We start from the raw sequence: 15,075 nt of genomic DNA on the forward strand, positions 1-15,075 counted from the left end.
TGCAAGGAAAATCCTGCAGGCCCTGGGTTTCATGGCATCTTGCATTCTTCTGATTCCACTGGCAAGACTACACATGAGAAAACTACAATGGTACCTAAAAAGTTTATGGTCTCAACACAGCCACAACTTAGAAGCAATTATTCCACTCATTCCATGTCTACAAAAGGAATTTTTGTGGTGGGCACAAGCAAGCCAGCTAAACAAAGGCATGTCTCTCAACAAACCTCAAGCAAGACAAACCATTACAACAGACGCCTCAGATCATGGATGGGGGGGCGCACATGGAGGGCAGATGCATTCAAGGGCAATGGGCACCCCGAGAATTGCATCTGCACATCAATCAAAAAGAGATGTTGGCAGTGATTCATGCAATCAAGGCCTTCGGAAAATTTCTTCAGCAAGGTCATCTGCTAATAAAGACAGACAACACCACTGTTATGTGGTACATAAACAAACAGGGAGGCACCCATTCTTACCCCCTCTGCAGACAAACAATGACTCTTTGGGAAAAGTCCCTGAAACTGAACATACAGTTGCAATCACAGTTTGTCCCACGCAAGGACAATGTTCTGGCGGACAGTCTAAGCAGAAACATTATGGACCCACACGAATGGATGTTGCATCCAGACATTTTTTCACAAATAACTCATGCATGGGGAAGGCCGGACATAGATCTCTTTGCCTCACACCTCAATCATCATCTGAAGAAGTTCTGCTCAAGGACACACCATCCTCAAGCCTGGAGAATGGATGCTCTCTCCTTCAGCTGGAATTCTCTAACAATCTATGCATTTCCACCTCTACCATTAATGACCAAGGTGTTACTGAAGATCAAAGCAGAACAACCGAAAGGCATTTTGATAGCTCCAGACTGGCCAAGACAGCACTGGTATCCATTACTAAGGAGCATAACTCGCACCAAGCCGTGGCTCCTTCCTCAATGGCCTCTGCTTATAACTCAGCACAATTACAGGACTGTTCATCCCAACCTGCAAACATTGCAACTGACAGCTTGGATGGTTTCATGACTTCTCCCCATATCTCTCTCTCCAAAAAAGTTCAAGAGATCTTACTGGAAGCACGCAGGCTTTCCACCAGAAAAACTTATTCAGCCAAATGGAAGAGATTCAACATCTGGAATGCCAACAAGGGTCAGGATGCATCAGTAATGAGCATCCCACAGATACTAGAATACTTGGCAGAAATGCTTCACAATGGCCTTTCGTATTCTTCCATAAAAATGCACGCTTCAGCAATTTCAGCAAAATACAACTGTGATCCACCTGTGTTTTCACATCCTTTGCTAAGACAGTTTCTAAGAGGGATAAAGAATATCAAACCTCCAAGAAAACCACCAGTGCCTGCATGGGACCTCAACTTCATCTTGGAAAAATTAACTCTTCCCCCTTTTGAGCCAGCAGCATCTTCAGAATTGCAGTTTCTCTCCTGGAAAACAGTTTTCCTGTTGGCAATTACTTCAGCAAGAAGAGTCTCGGAGATACAGGCCCTCATGGCAGTACCTCCATTTCTCATTTTCCATCAGGACAGAGTCTCTTTAAGAACCAATCCTTCATTCATGCCAAAAGTGATATCCAGGATTTCTCTAAATCAAGCAATTCACCTGCCTACTTTCTTTCCCAATCCTCAAAATAAAGGAGAAAAGCTTCTGCACACTTTGGACATACACAGGCAATTGCGCTACTACTTGGACAGAACAAAGGCTAATGGAAAGTCTGACCAACTATTTGTAGCTTACGCTGCTGGAGTACAAGGAAAGGCAATTTCCAAACAAACAATTTCAAAATGGATTGGAAACTGCATCAGATTCTGGTACTCTTTCCATGGAAAAGGTGTGCCAGCCAATATCAGGCCACACTCCACCAGAGCTACAGCCACCTCCACAGCCTTTCTAAGAGGGGTGGCTACAAAGGACATTCTAGAAGCTGCTACATGGAGCTCCGTGCATACATTTTCCAAACATTACAACCTGCCTTTATATTCCAGATCCCGAGCAGGCTTTGCTTCTGCAGTCCTGCAGGGCATTTTAGCTACACCATCCTTATCTTAGATCCTACCGCCCCAGCTTGGCTATGGTATTCAACCCATATGTCAGGACTGCAGTTGCATTCTTGAAGGACATAGTACAGTTTTGTACCTACCATAAATGTAGATGTCCGATAGATATGCAACTGCAGTCAGGTTTTCCCTCCCTCCTACCCCTCTGTAATTCTTTTTTTTGGGTCCACTCCCCCTTTTTCAAATTAGCTGGGGGATATCTGTTATGGTGTATCTGTTTATTACTGTTGTGCATGTCTGGAATTTTTATCCATTCCCTAAATTTAGCCTTCCTTGGAGGGCACCTGGCATCTGGGGCAAGAAACACTGAAGAAGATGGCATCGGCTGATGCTTTTATACCCTAGCCGCTCTGACGTCGGAGAAGAGGCGACATCAGCCGACGCCAGACCCAGACTTTGGAATCCGGCCGACCGAAGGGCTGCCTGAGGCAGGACAACCCATATGTCAGGACTGCGGTTGCATATCTATCGGACATCTACATTTATGGTAGGTACAAAACTGTACTTTTATTGGCATAATTTTATTTTTTAGCCTACCCTTTTGGGGGCACCTGACATCTGGGGCAAGAAAAACTGAAGAAAATGGTGTCGGCTGCATCTTTTATACCCCTGGCACACTGCCATCAGGGAAGAGTCGACAGTAACCGACGCCGGACCAAGACTTTGGAATTCAGGCCGACTGTGGGAAGCCTGCCAGCAGGATAACCCAAGAGTTATGACTGCAACAGTGAATAAACTCGGACATCTTCATTTATGGTAGGTACACAACTGTACTTTTTTGGGTGTCTGCTTTGGAGGTCTTTGATGCTTTTGCAGATTTTTATTTAGAGCCTCCAAGTATGATTTCATGTATTTATGTGTATTTTTTGCCAGTGCTGGTTTAGTATGTCTGTGTGAGGCTGGAGGTGTGGTGCAAGTGTTAACTTTCTCCTCATGACTGCCTGTTCTAGTCTTGGGTGGAGAGAGCTTAGCCTCCAATTTAGCTATATAATTGCATCTCTCGCATATGTTAATGTTTTGTGGTAGGAGGAGAGGGTTGTCTGTGTACATGAGACTATTGTTGTAACTTTGCCTCAGGATACCCAGGTTCACCAGCTGGACTGGAGAGTATACCTGAAATTGCCCTTTGGTCATGCCTGAATAGTAGGGTGAGCTGCTTGGTTGGTGAGGGGTGAATAATGAGCCTTGCCCTGCTGGGCAATCAAATGTCGGGGTATATTAGTGCTTGCTATTAGGTCTGAGCAAGTGCTGGACTGTAGGATGCTTTATAAGTGCTTAGGTTGAGAGTGAGACTACTTTCAAGGGAAAAACTGAAGAGGAGACTTGGTGGAGCCGGGATAAATTTAGCCCTAGCTAACTGGCGCTGCCCGGGCATGCAAAACCATGCAAACGCAGTTTTTACAGCAGGGAAATGAAAGAGAGAGAAATTAGCCCAAAATGGCCTATAAACTACTAACTTCTGGCTGGAACCACTCCTCCAGGGACAGATGGCTGCTCGAACATCTACATTTATGGTAAGTGTACACAACTGTACTTTCTTCAAGAGCTTTTCTATTTTAGTTGATCAATCTGTCTTTCAGTGGTTTGAACCTGGATGTCGGTTTTATTAAACAGAGCTGTAGCTGGCTCATTTGGTGTCCAGTGCTGCTTCCCATTCTGCCACCCCTCAACGCTTGAAGGTTGAGGAGCAAAAAAAGGGTCAATTGATCTAGTTTTCATTCCTGTCATCGTAAGAGAAGAATGAGAACCTAACTCCCTACCGCCTTACATTCTGTTTCAGTGCTCATACATGCAGAAAAAAAAAAACTGATCTGGTGCTCCTCCCTCTCTACCACACCCAAATGTCCTAACCCCCTCATGCTCCAACACTCTCACTCTCTGTTGATGTTTAAGTGAGGAGCATAATAGTGAATAAAAAAAAAACAGAGCTGTCAATTGTGCCCACCCCCATGCACTTTGCACCCAGGCCAGCTACCCTTCCCTTCAACCCACTCTAGCTATGTGAGTATTTTTGTACATCAGTGGCTCAACAGGTAGCACACTTCCCTTTGGTGCTAAAAGATCAGAATGTGGTGGATTCTATTCCCACACCACGTACTTGGATTATGGTGAGTCAGCCTTTCCTCGTTTTTCCATAAGGACGGGGTTTCTTTAAGAACTTATCCTCTTTCTACCACCTAAAGTGGTCTCAGAGTTTACCTTGAATCAAGCTGTTATTCTTCCAGTGTTTTTTCCTGAACCCAAAAGCAAGGGAGAAAAACATTTATTTATAGTGTAGATGTCCCCAGGCAGCTCAGATTGTACTTGGACAAAACTCTATCCTTCAGGAAAGCCAATCAGATGTTGGTCTCCAATGAAGGTAAGATTGAAAAGTAACCAGAGTCAAAGTAGATTCTTTCTAGATGGTTGCCTCCTGCTGTTTCTTTTTGCTATTCTCACCATAATAAACTATTTCCAGGCAGGTTTAGGGCCCATTCCACAAGAGCTTTGGCCTCTCCGATGGCTTTCTGGAAAGGAGTGGACTCTAGAGGTATTCTAGAGGCATCTACTTGGTCCTCTGTAAATACTTTTACGACACAGTACAAAATGTAATCCTTCGTGTCCAGAACAGGCTTTGCTAGAACCATTGTCCAGAGGTCTTGGTTTCTTAATTGGCTTCCTTTTTCCTTTTATGTTTTTAAGCTATGGTAATCTACCAAATAGCTTAAGCTACTGATCTACCAAATAGCTTAAGCTACTGCAATAGTAATTATGTAAAATTTATTATTTATTTTATTTTATTTATTTTACATTTGTTGACCGGGCTAGTCCAGCTGGATTAATGTCCATTTTCAGTGGAGGCCCGGGGAGAAAAGCTCCAGAGGATTGAAACAGTTATTGGAAATACAATTGTATTATAGAAAGGGAAAAAATGTAAGTACAAATATTAAATATCTTAACTAATTAAGTGAGGTCATAAGTTAGAACTAGCAAAACAATATAATAAGGTATCAAATCTGAACACAAACTTTTTTTTTTTTTTTTTTTTAGTGAGTTAAGTAATATTTACAATAAAGGGATAATAACTCAGTTGGAGTAAAAGATGAAAAGCAAGTGGTTGAAAAAGTTTATAACAAATATACAGTACAGTTGTGTAATTAAACTTACCGTAATAGTAAGTGTTCTATTAAGTCACTGTTATAGTAGCCATACCCCCATCCAGCCCCCCCTTCTTTTGGTATATTTTCTGTTTTGCCAAGGTGTAGATTTATCTAGTCTTGTGTGTATTGTTACTATTGAGTTACGTTTATTAGCACTTGTTTTTCCCTTTCATGGCTGTTGCCTCCCTTCTTGGGGCAAGAAAGCTGTGAATATTTTGGTGCTGTAAGTGCCTTTATATATGGAGCTATGCTCGAGCTCCTAATAGTTAGAGCAAGTGTAGGATGCCCCTTAAGCTTTGAAAAGCTGGCTGGTTGGCATGAAATAGGTCCCAAGTAACTTAGGCTACTACAGCAGTGATCTTATTAGAACATCTACTATTATGGTAAGGCAAATTTCCTCCAGTCAGTAAGAACCCCACCTCAAATTCCCCTGAAAAGAGGACACCGGTCTACTGGGGCTGACCAGTCAACAAAGAGTAAATAAATGTGGTTGTCTAGAGTGCATCTTGTATGTAAACTATGTATACTTAGATATACTAGATTGTGTTTTGTATGGAAATTTTATGAGTATACTTGATTATATATTATATGAAAATATGTATGTATAGTGGATATAAAACGTTTACACACCCGTTAAAATGCCAGGATTTTGTGATATAAAAAATGAGATCACAATAAATAATTTCAAAACTTTTCCCACCTTTAATGTGACCTATAACCTGTACAACTGAAAAACAAATGTGTTAGGGGAAAAAATAAAAAAATGTACAATACACTGATTGCATAAGTGTGCACACCCTTAAACTAACACTGTGTTGTGTGCACACCCTTAAACTAATACGTTGTTGAAGCACCTTTTAATTTAATTACAGCATTCAGTCTTCTTGGGTACACACCTGCCATTAATTAAAGAGACTCTAATTAACCCCAAATAACATTCAGCTGTCCTAGTAGGATTTTCCTGACATTTAGTCAGTTGTCTGCTACAGCAAAAGCTATGGTTCGCAGAGAGCTTACAGAGCATCAAAGGGATCTCATTGTTGAAAGGCATCAGTCAGGGGAAGGGTACAAAAAAATTTCCACAGCATTGGATGTACCATGGAACACAGTGAAAACAGTCATCAAAAAATGAAGAAAATATGAGACAATAGTGACGTTGCAAAGAACTGGATGCCCCTCCAAAATTGATGAAAAGACAAGATGAAAACTGGTCAGGGAGGCTGCCAAGAGACCTACAGCAGCACTGAAGGAGCTGCAGAAATTTCTGGCAAATACTGGTTGTGTACTACATGCGACAGCAATCTCCCATATTCTCCATATGTCTGGACTGTGGGGTAGGGTTGCAAGACGGAAGCCTTTTCTTACACAGAAAAACATCCAGGTCGGGCTAAAATTTGCAAAACAATACATGAAGTCTTCCAAAAGCATGTGGGAAAATGTGTTGTGGTCTCATGAGACCAAGGGTAAACTTTTTGGCCACAATTCCAAAAGGTACATTTGGTGCAAAAACAACACTTCGCATCACCAAAATAACACCATCCCTATGGTGAAGCATGGTGGTGACAGTATCATACTTTGGAGTTGCTTTTCTTCAGTTGGAACTGGGGCTTTAGTCAAGATGGAGGAAATTATGAACAATTCCAAATACCAGTCACTTTTAGCCCAAGACCTTCAGATGTCTGCTAGAAAGCTGAAGGTCACCTTTCAACACGACAATGACTCCAAGCATATATCCATATCAACAAAAGAATGGCTTCACCAGAAGGAAATTAAAGTTTTGGAATGGCCCAGCCAGAGCCCAAACCTAAATCCAGTAGAAAATCTGTGGGGTGACCTGAAGAGGTCTGTGCACAAGAGATGCCCTCACAATCTGAGAGATTTGGAACGCTTTTGCAAGGAAGACTGGGCAAATAATGCCAAGTGAAGATGTGTCATGCTGCTAGACTCTTACCCAAGAAGACTGAATGTTGTAATTAAATCAAAAGGTGCTTCAACAAAGTATTAGTTTAAGGGTGTGCACACTTAAGCAGCATATTGTACGTTTTTTATTTTTTATATTTTTCCCCTAACAGATTTGTTTGTTTTTCAATTGAATTGTGCAGGATGTTCATCGTGCATACAGCTGCAGTCATAACAGATGGGGTTCTCCTGCCATCAGGTGGGTCCTCGGTCGGCCGAATTCCAAAGTCTAGGTCCGGCGTCAGTTGTCGTTGCATCTTCCCTGACGTCAGTGCGACAGGGGTATAAAGAAACCAGCCAACGCCATTTTCTTCAGTCTTTCTTGCCGCGCGGTGCCCGAAGCAGAAGCAGTTCGCAAGTGCCGGTCGGCCAGCTCCTGAAATTACAAAAATTTTGAAACCGCCGACTACAGATACCGAAGCCACTCTTGGCGTTGAACCTCACAATGTGGACAGGTCTACCTCCACTCAAGGTGTCTTCAGACCTTCCTCTTCTTTTTCCATCAAGACTTTCACTAAGTCTAAAGCAGCCATGCACTCTAAGAGACAAGCTACACAGGGCCCATCCCCAGGCCCCATGCCTAAAAAACAGATGCTTAAAATGGCTGAGGATTTAATCACTCTTATCAGGGGTTCTCAGCCCCCACCGGACAAAAGGCCCAGAGTGGAGGAAGAATCCCCCTCCTCTGGTCAGGGCTCCATTATTTCAGAGCATTCTGATGATCAGGAGCATTCTTACTCCCCTTTTGAAGACTCTGATGCAGAGGAGTCTATTCCTTCTGTATCCCCCCCAGAGGATTACTCATTTGGGGAAACTTTGCATACCTTTAGGGAACACTTCCACTGGGAAGGCCAAGATTATTCAGATTCCAAGAAAAGGCTTAGGGAATTTCTCTTGCTACCTCAGCACAGGCCTCTGGCTATACCTCCTGTCTTGGACATCCTAGATGATGTTTACTCGGAGGCCTGCCTTAACCCGGATTCTCTGCCTCCAGCCCCAGTCAAGCCTGACCGGTACTACAGGGTTCCTGACTCACACCAATTTCTATACAAAAGCCATGCTGCTGACCCAGAAACCATCTCACAGGGCCCCAAGGGAATTAAGGCCTCCACTGCTAAAAATCCATTACCTTCCGAGAGGGATTCCAGATCCTTAGAAAGGTGGGGAAAGAAGGTATATACCTCAGCTACCTTAACCATGAGGGCCTTAAACTGTCAGTTCCATATGCTAAAATACCAACAGTTTTTGTTATCACAATTGAAAAGTAAAATGTCACAACCTGAACAACCAGACTTGAAGGAGTTGCAGGATTTGATGCATAGTGCAGAACAAGTGGGTAAGCATACCTTACAATGTGGTTTTGATGCTCTAGAGGCCTCATGTAGAGCTGCTGTTACAGGATCGGTCATACGTAGACATGCCTGGCTCAAGGAACAAACCTTGGCTGATCATGTCAAAGCTAAATTACTAGATGCCCCTCTACAAAAGGATGTATTATTTGGTGCTAATGCTGAGGAGGTATTAAGGAAAATGGAGGAAAAGGCTAAATCAATGCAAACTGTGAAAGATTTTCTACAGGTACAACCCCACGCTTCAGTAGAAATTGGCCTTCCAAAATTGGTCCTTTCCAGCCACGGACAGACCCCAAAGAGGTAGATACAGGCGCCGAGGGGCAGAGGACAATCTCAAGGATCGCTTAGAGGCAGGCAATGGCAAGCTCCTACACAAAGAGGTGGTGAGGATAACTCGCAATCATTCAGAAAGCAAACCCAATGACTTTCCCTTTGCATGCCACAAGACTCAAATGGCAGCCCCCTTAGGAGGAAAACTGGCATTATTTTCAAAAAATTGGCATATTGTCACAAAAGACAAATGGATCCTGGACATTATAAACAGAGGCTACAGATTCCATTTTCACACCCTTCCAAAAATGAGAGGCATGCCAAACCTGCCACACAATCAAAGGGCAGAGGCACAAAAGCAAATTACAGATCTCATAGACATGAAAGCGATTCAAGAGGTACCTACGCACGAACAAGGTCAAGGTTTTTATTCCAGACTATTCCTGCTACCAAGGAAGGGAAAAGATTGGAGACCTATTTTGGACCTATCAATCCTAAACACATTTCTACTCGTACCAAAATTCAAGATGCTCACTCTGCAGCTTCTTCCCATGCTGGGCAAGGAGTCTTGGCTGGTAACATTGGACCTCAAGGAGGCATACCTGCATGTCCCAATCAGACAAAGTTGCAGAAGATACCTCAGATTTCTTGCAGGTTCAACCCATTATCAATTCTCTGCATTGCCCTTCTTCTGGGGGCACCTGACATCTGGGGCAAGAAAAACTGAAGAAAATGGCGTCGGCTGGTTCCTTTATACCCCTGTTGCACTGACGTTAGGGAAGATGTGACGACAACCGACGCCGGACCTAGACTTTGGAATTCGGCCGACCGCGGACCCGCCTAATGGCAGGAGAACCCCATCTGTTATGACTGCAGCTGTATTAGCCCTTGAACATCTACATTTATGGTAGGTACAAAACTGTACTTTATAGGTCCCATTAAAGGTGGGAAAGTTTTGAAATGATTTATTGTGGTCTCATTTTTTTATATCACAAAAAAATGGCATTTTAACAGGGGTGTGTAAACTTTTTATATCCACTGTATGTGTACATAATTGGACTTTTATTTGCTTGTTCATTTATTACCAAGTGTTACTGTTTTGCTTAAAATGGCTGATACGTTTTTCCATTTCAGAGTTTAATAAAGAGGTTGACAAAAAATGTTTTAAATCTTGCATTTTAAATTCTTCTGCTTTTCTCTACAGTACTATGCCTACCTTTATTCGTATGTGATGCCTCAAGCCATTCGGGACATGGTGGATGAGTATATAAACTGTGAGGATATTGCCATGAACTTCTTGGTTTCCCATATCACCAGGAAGCCACCTATTAAGGTGAGAGTTCCCTTAGTAGCACTATCATGAACAATGGTAGTGTTCTGTCTGTATCTTTAACCTGGAGTAGGTATCCAGATTCTGATAACTTGTTTGCATACCTAGAGGAAAGGGTAGTCGGACACCTAACTACATGATTAACAACAGTTAGCTAACTTTGTTTTCTTGTGTCCAGTGTCTCTCAGTTAAAATTAGCAAAACATTTTTTTCCCATCCTATAAAGTAGAGTAATTTACACTTTTGGGATCGTGAGGGTATTGGAGGGCCATAGTCAAACATTTTAAAGTGTAAAATTTGTAGCATGTGGAAATTGAATACTGATGGTTATGTGCCCATTGACTTTGTGGTTGAAATGGTCCTTTTGAATAAGCAAATCTACCTGGTTAATAGAAAAAGTAAACCAGAATTTCACAGCCAACCAAAACATTAGTATTAACAGATTCACCACCAGGTGGCACCATAATATATCAGCTTTTTTGTTTTGTCTATCTGAGAGATAATGTTGCAACACCATATTTTTTCCTTTCTGGGTGGTGATGGAGACTGTGCATTTTATTTCTTTCCCAGTATTAGCTGTGTTCATGTCATCATGACTTCATCATCCCTTTCGCCCTTCTTAAGTAAGTCTGCTGTTACAGTAAAACTTGATTTCCTTTCTCCTCTGAATCATTTTCATTTTTTCCATCCTTAAAGTTGGCGAGTTTAAATTTTTACCAAACACTATGCTGCTATGCCATGTGCTGGTTGGTTTTGATCATAGTTTATCTAACTGAGCTTAGCCGTACCCCCTAACAGAATTCTAGGCTCAAAAGAAGTCTTCTCAGTTAAATACAGTAGGTTATGGTATAATAAGCCCAAAAAGGTATCAAGCCAAAGGTTATTCAGCTTTTCACAGCCTATTACTATTATCATCATCATCATCATGAAGCTGCGGTGGAACAGTGGTAGCGTTGTTGCCTCACAGCACGAGGTTCTCCTGTTCGATTCTCTACTGGAGTGCCTTCTGTGTGGAGTCTGCATGTCCTCCCCGCGGTCGAGTGGCCTCTGAAAGATATGCGTGAATGTGTGTGCCTTCGCTGAAGGTTGGGCGTCGGGCTGGCAACTCAGCACCATAAAAATCTGCTGCCAATCATTAGCGGACCGGAGTTCCGCTGTGGTGACCCCTAACCGGGAAAAGCCAAAAAGACAAACAACAGCATCATGATAAGTGAGTGAAGGCTTTTCTGTTTTTTCTCAACTTTAGTCTGTCAGAATCAGGTACCATAGAACATGCTTCCAGTTGTTTCCTAATAGCAGCTTCTTCAGCCAGGTTGCAAGACATTGCATTGTTAATGGGGTTAGTTGTGACTTTTGTCTCACCTATAATAAGTTATTTTAGTCTGTATTTCACCTCATCTCACATACGGTGAGATTTGTTTTGTTCTGTCACTGTCTTCAACATTATCATTATACTTTGTCGTAGCCAAGCTGATTGATTATTGTAGCAATTAGTCTGCAGATTGGAGAGACTTGGCTTTGTCAACCCTCCATTCGTGTCTCTTAGTGTAGTTAAAGTCAGGAAGATTTGAACATTGAGTACATTCAGACTGGAAAGAGGAGGAGACTAAAACATTTCTCTTGTGCAAAGGTCTGTTCTTTTGGCAGCGAGACATGTATTTATTTTGTTCTTTTTTTGAGTCAGTTTGCATTCTTTTTCATCTGCCCTGAAGATCTGGCTTTTTGCACTTTCTCCACTATGATTTGTTACATAATATTTAGGATGCTGCTAAAACAGCATGGATTTCTTGAGACTTTGAGAAACATGTCTTTATGTAATGCATTTGAGTTAGTCATTGTGCTGTCAGTATGCTGGCATTCATATCTCCAGGGGGCTACCAAGAAGAGTTTCAGATGTCTTCTTTTCTAATAGTTCACTATAAGGTCAATTTAATGATCAGATGACTAGCAGTATACCCAGGTCTCCTTCAGTTTGCAGACGCTAGCTGTCCCAAGCCCAGCCTTCTGTGGACATCATTACCACCACTCAATAGACTGACCTGAGATATTTCTTAAGTAATGTCAAAGAATTGCTGATGTTCATCGTGCATACAGCTGCAGTAATCACATATGGGTTCTCTGCCGTCAGGCGGTCCCTCGGTCGGCCGAATTCCAAAGTCTAGGTCCGGCGTTGGTTGTTGTCGCTTTCTTTCCTGACGTCAGTGCGACAGGGGTATATAAGACACAGCCGACGCCATATTCTCCAGTCTTTTTTGCCGCGCGGTGCCCGAAGCAGAAGAGCCGGTCGGCCAGCTCCTGAATTTACGAAAAATTGGAAACCGAAGTCTTCTTTAAAGCTAAGTACCCCGTTGGGGAAACTTTTCTTGCCTCAGACCGATGTCAGACAAAGTTAACAATTGTATTTCTTGTGGGAAGCAAATACCGCATAAGGATTTCCATTCCCTCTGCATACCTTGTTTAGGCCCAGACCACGACGTCTCGGGCTGTTGCTTTTGCGCTACTTTCAATAAACGCACTGTTAAGCGTCGGGCGGAGTTCGCCCAACATTATTTTGGTATAGCCTTTGATTATAAAATGTCGTCGGAGACTCCGAGTACCGTTTTGTCCAAAAAACGCAAGGACAAGGACCGGCACGCGAGGTCCGCGGTCTTCACCGACACCACGCCAAAACCGGCTACACGTGGTCCGGTTCTCAGTGAGACGCCTATGCAGTCCCTGACTACTGACGACACCTCCTTGGTGGTGTCTTCTGTAACCGAGACCGCAGGTACCTCGGCCCTTACTCAGACTACAACCACCGAAGCAACTGTGAGTGTTGAGCCTCCTGATGTGGACAGATCCACTTCCACCCAGGGTGTCTTTAGACCCTCATCTTCCTTTTCCATTAAGGCCTTTACTAAGTCCAAATCAGCCATGCATCCCAAGAGGCCTGTTGCTCAGGGCCCATCCCCAGGCCCCATGCCAAAAAAGCAGATGCTTAAAATGGCTGAGGATTTAATTACTCTTATCAGGGGTTCTCAACCCCCTCCAGACAAGAGACCCAGAGTGGAGGAAGACTCTCCCTCTTCTGAACAGGGCTCCATTTTCTCAGAACATTCTGATGTAGAGGAACACTCGTACTCCCCTTATGAAGATCCTGATGCAGAACAGTTTATTCCTTCTGTATCTCCCCCAGAGGATTTTTCTTTTGGGGAAACCTTGCACACCTTGAGGGAACACTTCCATTGGGAAGGCCAAGACTTTTCTGATTCCAAGAAAAGGCTTAGGGAATTTCTTTTGTTACCTCAACACAGACCTTTGGCTATACCTCCTGTCTTGGACATACTTGATGATGTTTACTCGGAGGCTTGTCTTAGCCCGGATTCCCTGCCTCCTGCCCCAGTCAAACCTGATAGGTACTACAGAGTTCCTACCTCTCACCAATTTCTTTTCAAAAGCCATAATGCTGACCCTGAAACCATTTCTCAAGGCCCCAAGGGCATGAAGGCCTCTACTGCCAAGAATCCACTACCTTCCGAAAGAGAATCTAGATCCTTAGAAAGGTGGGGGAAAAAGGTATACACCTCGGCCACCCTAGCCATGAGGGCCTTAAATTGTCAGTTCCATATGCTTAAATATCAACAGTTTCTGTTATCACAATTAAGAAATAAAATGTCTTAACCTGAACAACCAGATTTGAAAGAATTGCAGGATGTGATGCATAGTGCAGAACAAGTGGGAAAAAGTACAGTTTTGTACCTACCATAAATGTAGATGTCCGAACTGGATAGCATCTGCAGTCATAACAACTGGGTTGTCCTGTCGTCAGGCAGCCCTTCAGTCGGCCGGATTCCAAAGTCGGGTCCGCTTCGCTGATGTCGCACTTCACCCGACGTCATCTCTGTTGGTCTTCGGGTATAAAAGCATCAGCCGACGCCATTTTCCTCAGTGTTTCTTGCCCCAGATGCCAGTAGCCCTCTTGAAGGCTAAAATTTGGATAGATGCCAATGTTTCCAAAAAGATAGAGGTAAACACAAAAATAAGCATGTATGTACATATATACAAACAAATACACCATAAAAGACTCCCCACCAGCTAGCTATTAGGAGGGTAAACACCCTAGGAGTACCACAGAGGGAAGGAGGGAGGGTAATCCTGACTGCAGATGCTATCCAGTTCGACATCTACATTTATGGTAGGTACAAAACTGTACTATGTCCTTCATGGATGCATCTGCAGTCATAACAACTGGGTAGAATACCATAGCCAACTAGGGAGGAGGATAAAAGTAGATTATGGTGTGTTTAGGATCCCTTGCAGTACAGCAGTGGCAAACCCTGCTCGGGATCTGGAATATAGAGGCAAATTATAATGCTTGGCAAATGTATGCACGGAGGTCCAAGTAGCCTCAATAATGTCTTTGGTTGCCACTCCTCGTAAGAAGGCTGTGGTAGTGGCTGTTGCCCTTGTAGAATGAGGTCTTATGTTCTGTGGAATTGGTTTTCCATGGAAGGAGTAACAGAATCGTATGCAATTTCCTATCCATTTGGAGATTGTCTGTTTGGAAATAGCTTTTCCTTCCCTTCCTGTTGCATAGGCTACAAAAGTTGGTCAGTCTTTCTGCTATTTTTGTTCTGTCCAAGTAGTAGCGTAGCTGTCTATGTACATCCAAGGTGTGCAGTATTCTTTCCCTCTGTTTTGTGGGTTGGGAAAGAAGGTAGGTAGGTGGATTGCCTGGTTTAAAGACACTCTGGATACCACCTTAGGCATAAATGTAGGATTAGTCCTCATGGACACTCTATCTTGGTGGAAGATTAGGAAGGGTTGCACTGCCATTAAGGCCTGTAGTTCTGAAACCCTCCTTGCTGAAGTAATTGCCAGTAGGAAAGCAGTTTTCCATGACAGGTGTTGTAGGTCTGCTGTTGCTGCTGGTTCAAAGGGTGATAGTGTCAACTTTTCTAGCACAAAA

The 15,075-nt window shown here is 43.1% G+C and overlaps 1 protein-coding gene across 2 annotated transcripts in view; it reads left to right on the plus strand.

Moving 5' to 3' along the window:
- The window catches only part of EXTL3 (exostosin like glycosyltransferase 3), a 1,000,838-nt gene that overhangs the window by 879,995 nt on the left and 105,768 nt on the right, over positions 1-15,075 (plus strand). For both annotated transcript variants that reach the window (XM_044062714.1, XM_044062715.1), the window contains exon 7: positions 10,002-10,130. In XM_044062714.1, coding sequence (XP_043918649.1) covers positions 10,002-10,130 — 129 coding nt within the window. The remainder of the gene's footprint in view (positions 1-10,001; positions 10,131-15,075) is intronic.

Source organism: Protopterus annectens, chromosome 2.part1 (assembly GCF_019279795.1).
Source record: "Protopterus annectens isolate FY-2018-M chromosome 2.part1, PAN1.0, whole genome shotgun sequence".
NCBI classification, from domain to species: domain Eukaryota; kingdom Metazoa; phylum Chordata; order Ceratodontiformes; family Protopteridae; genus Protopterus; species Protopterus annectens.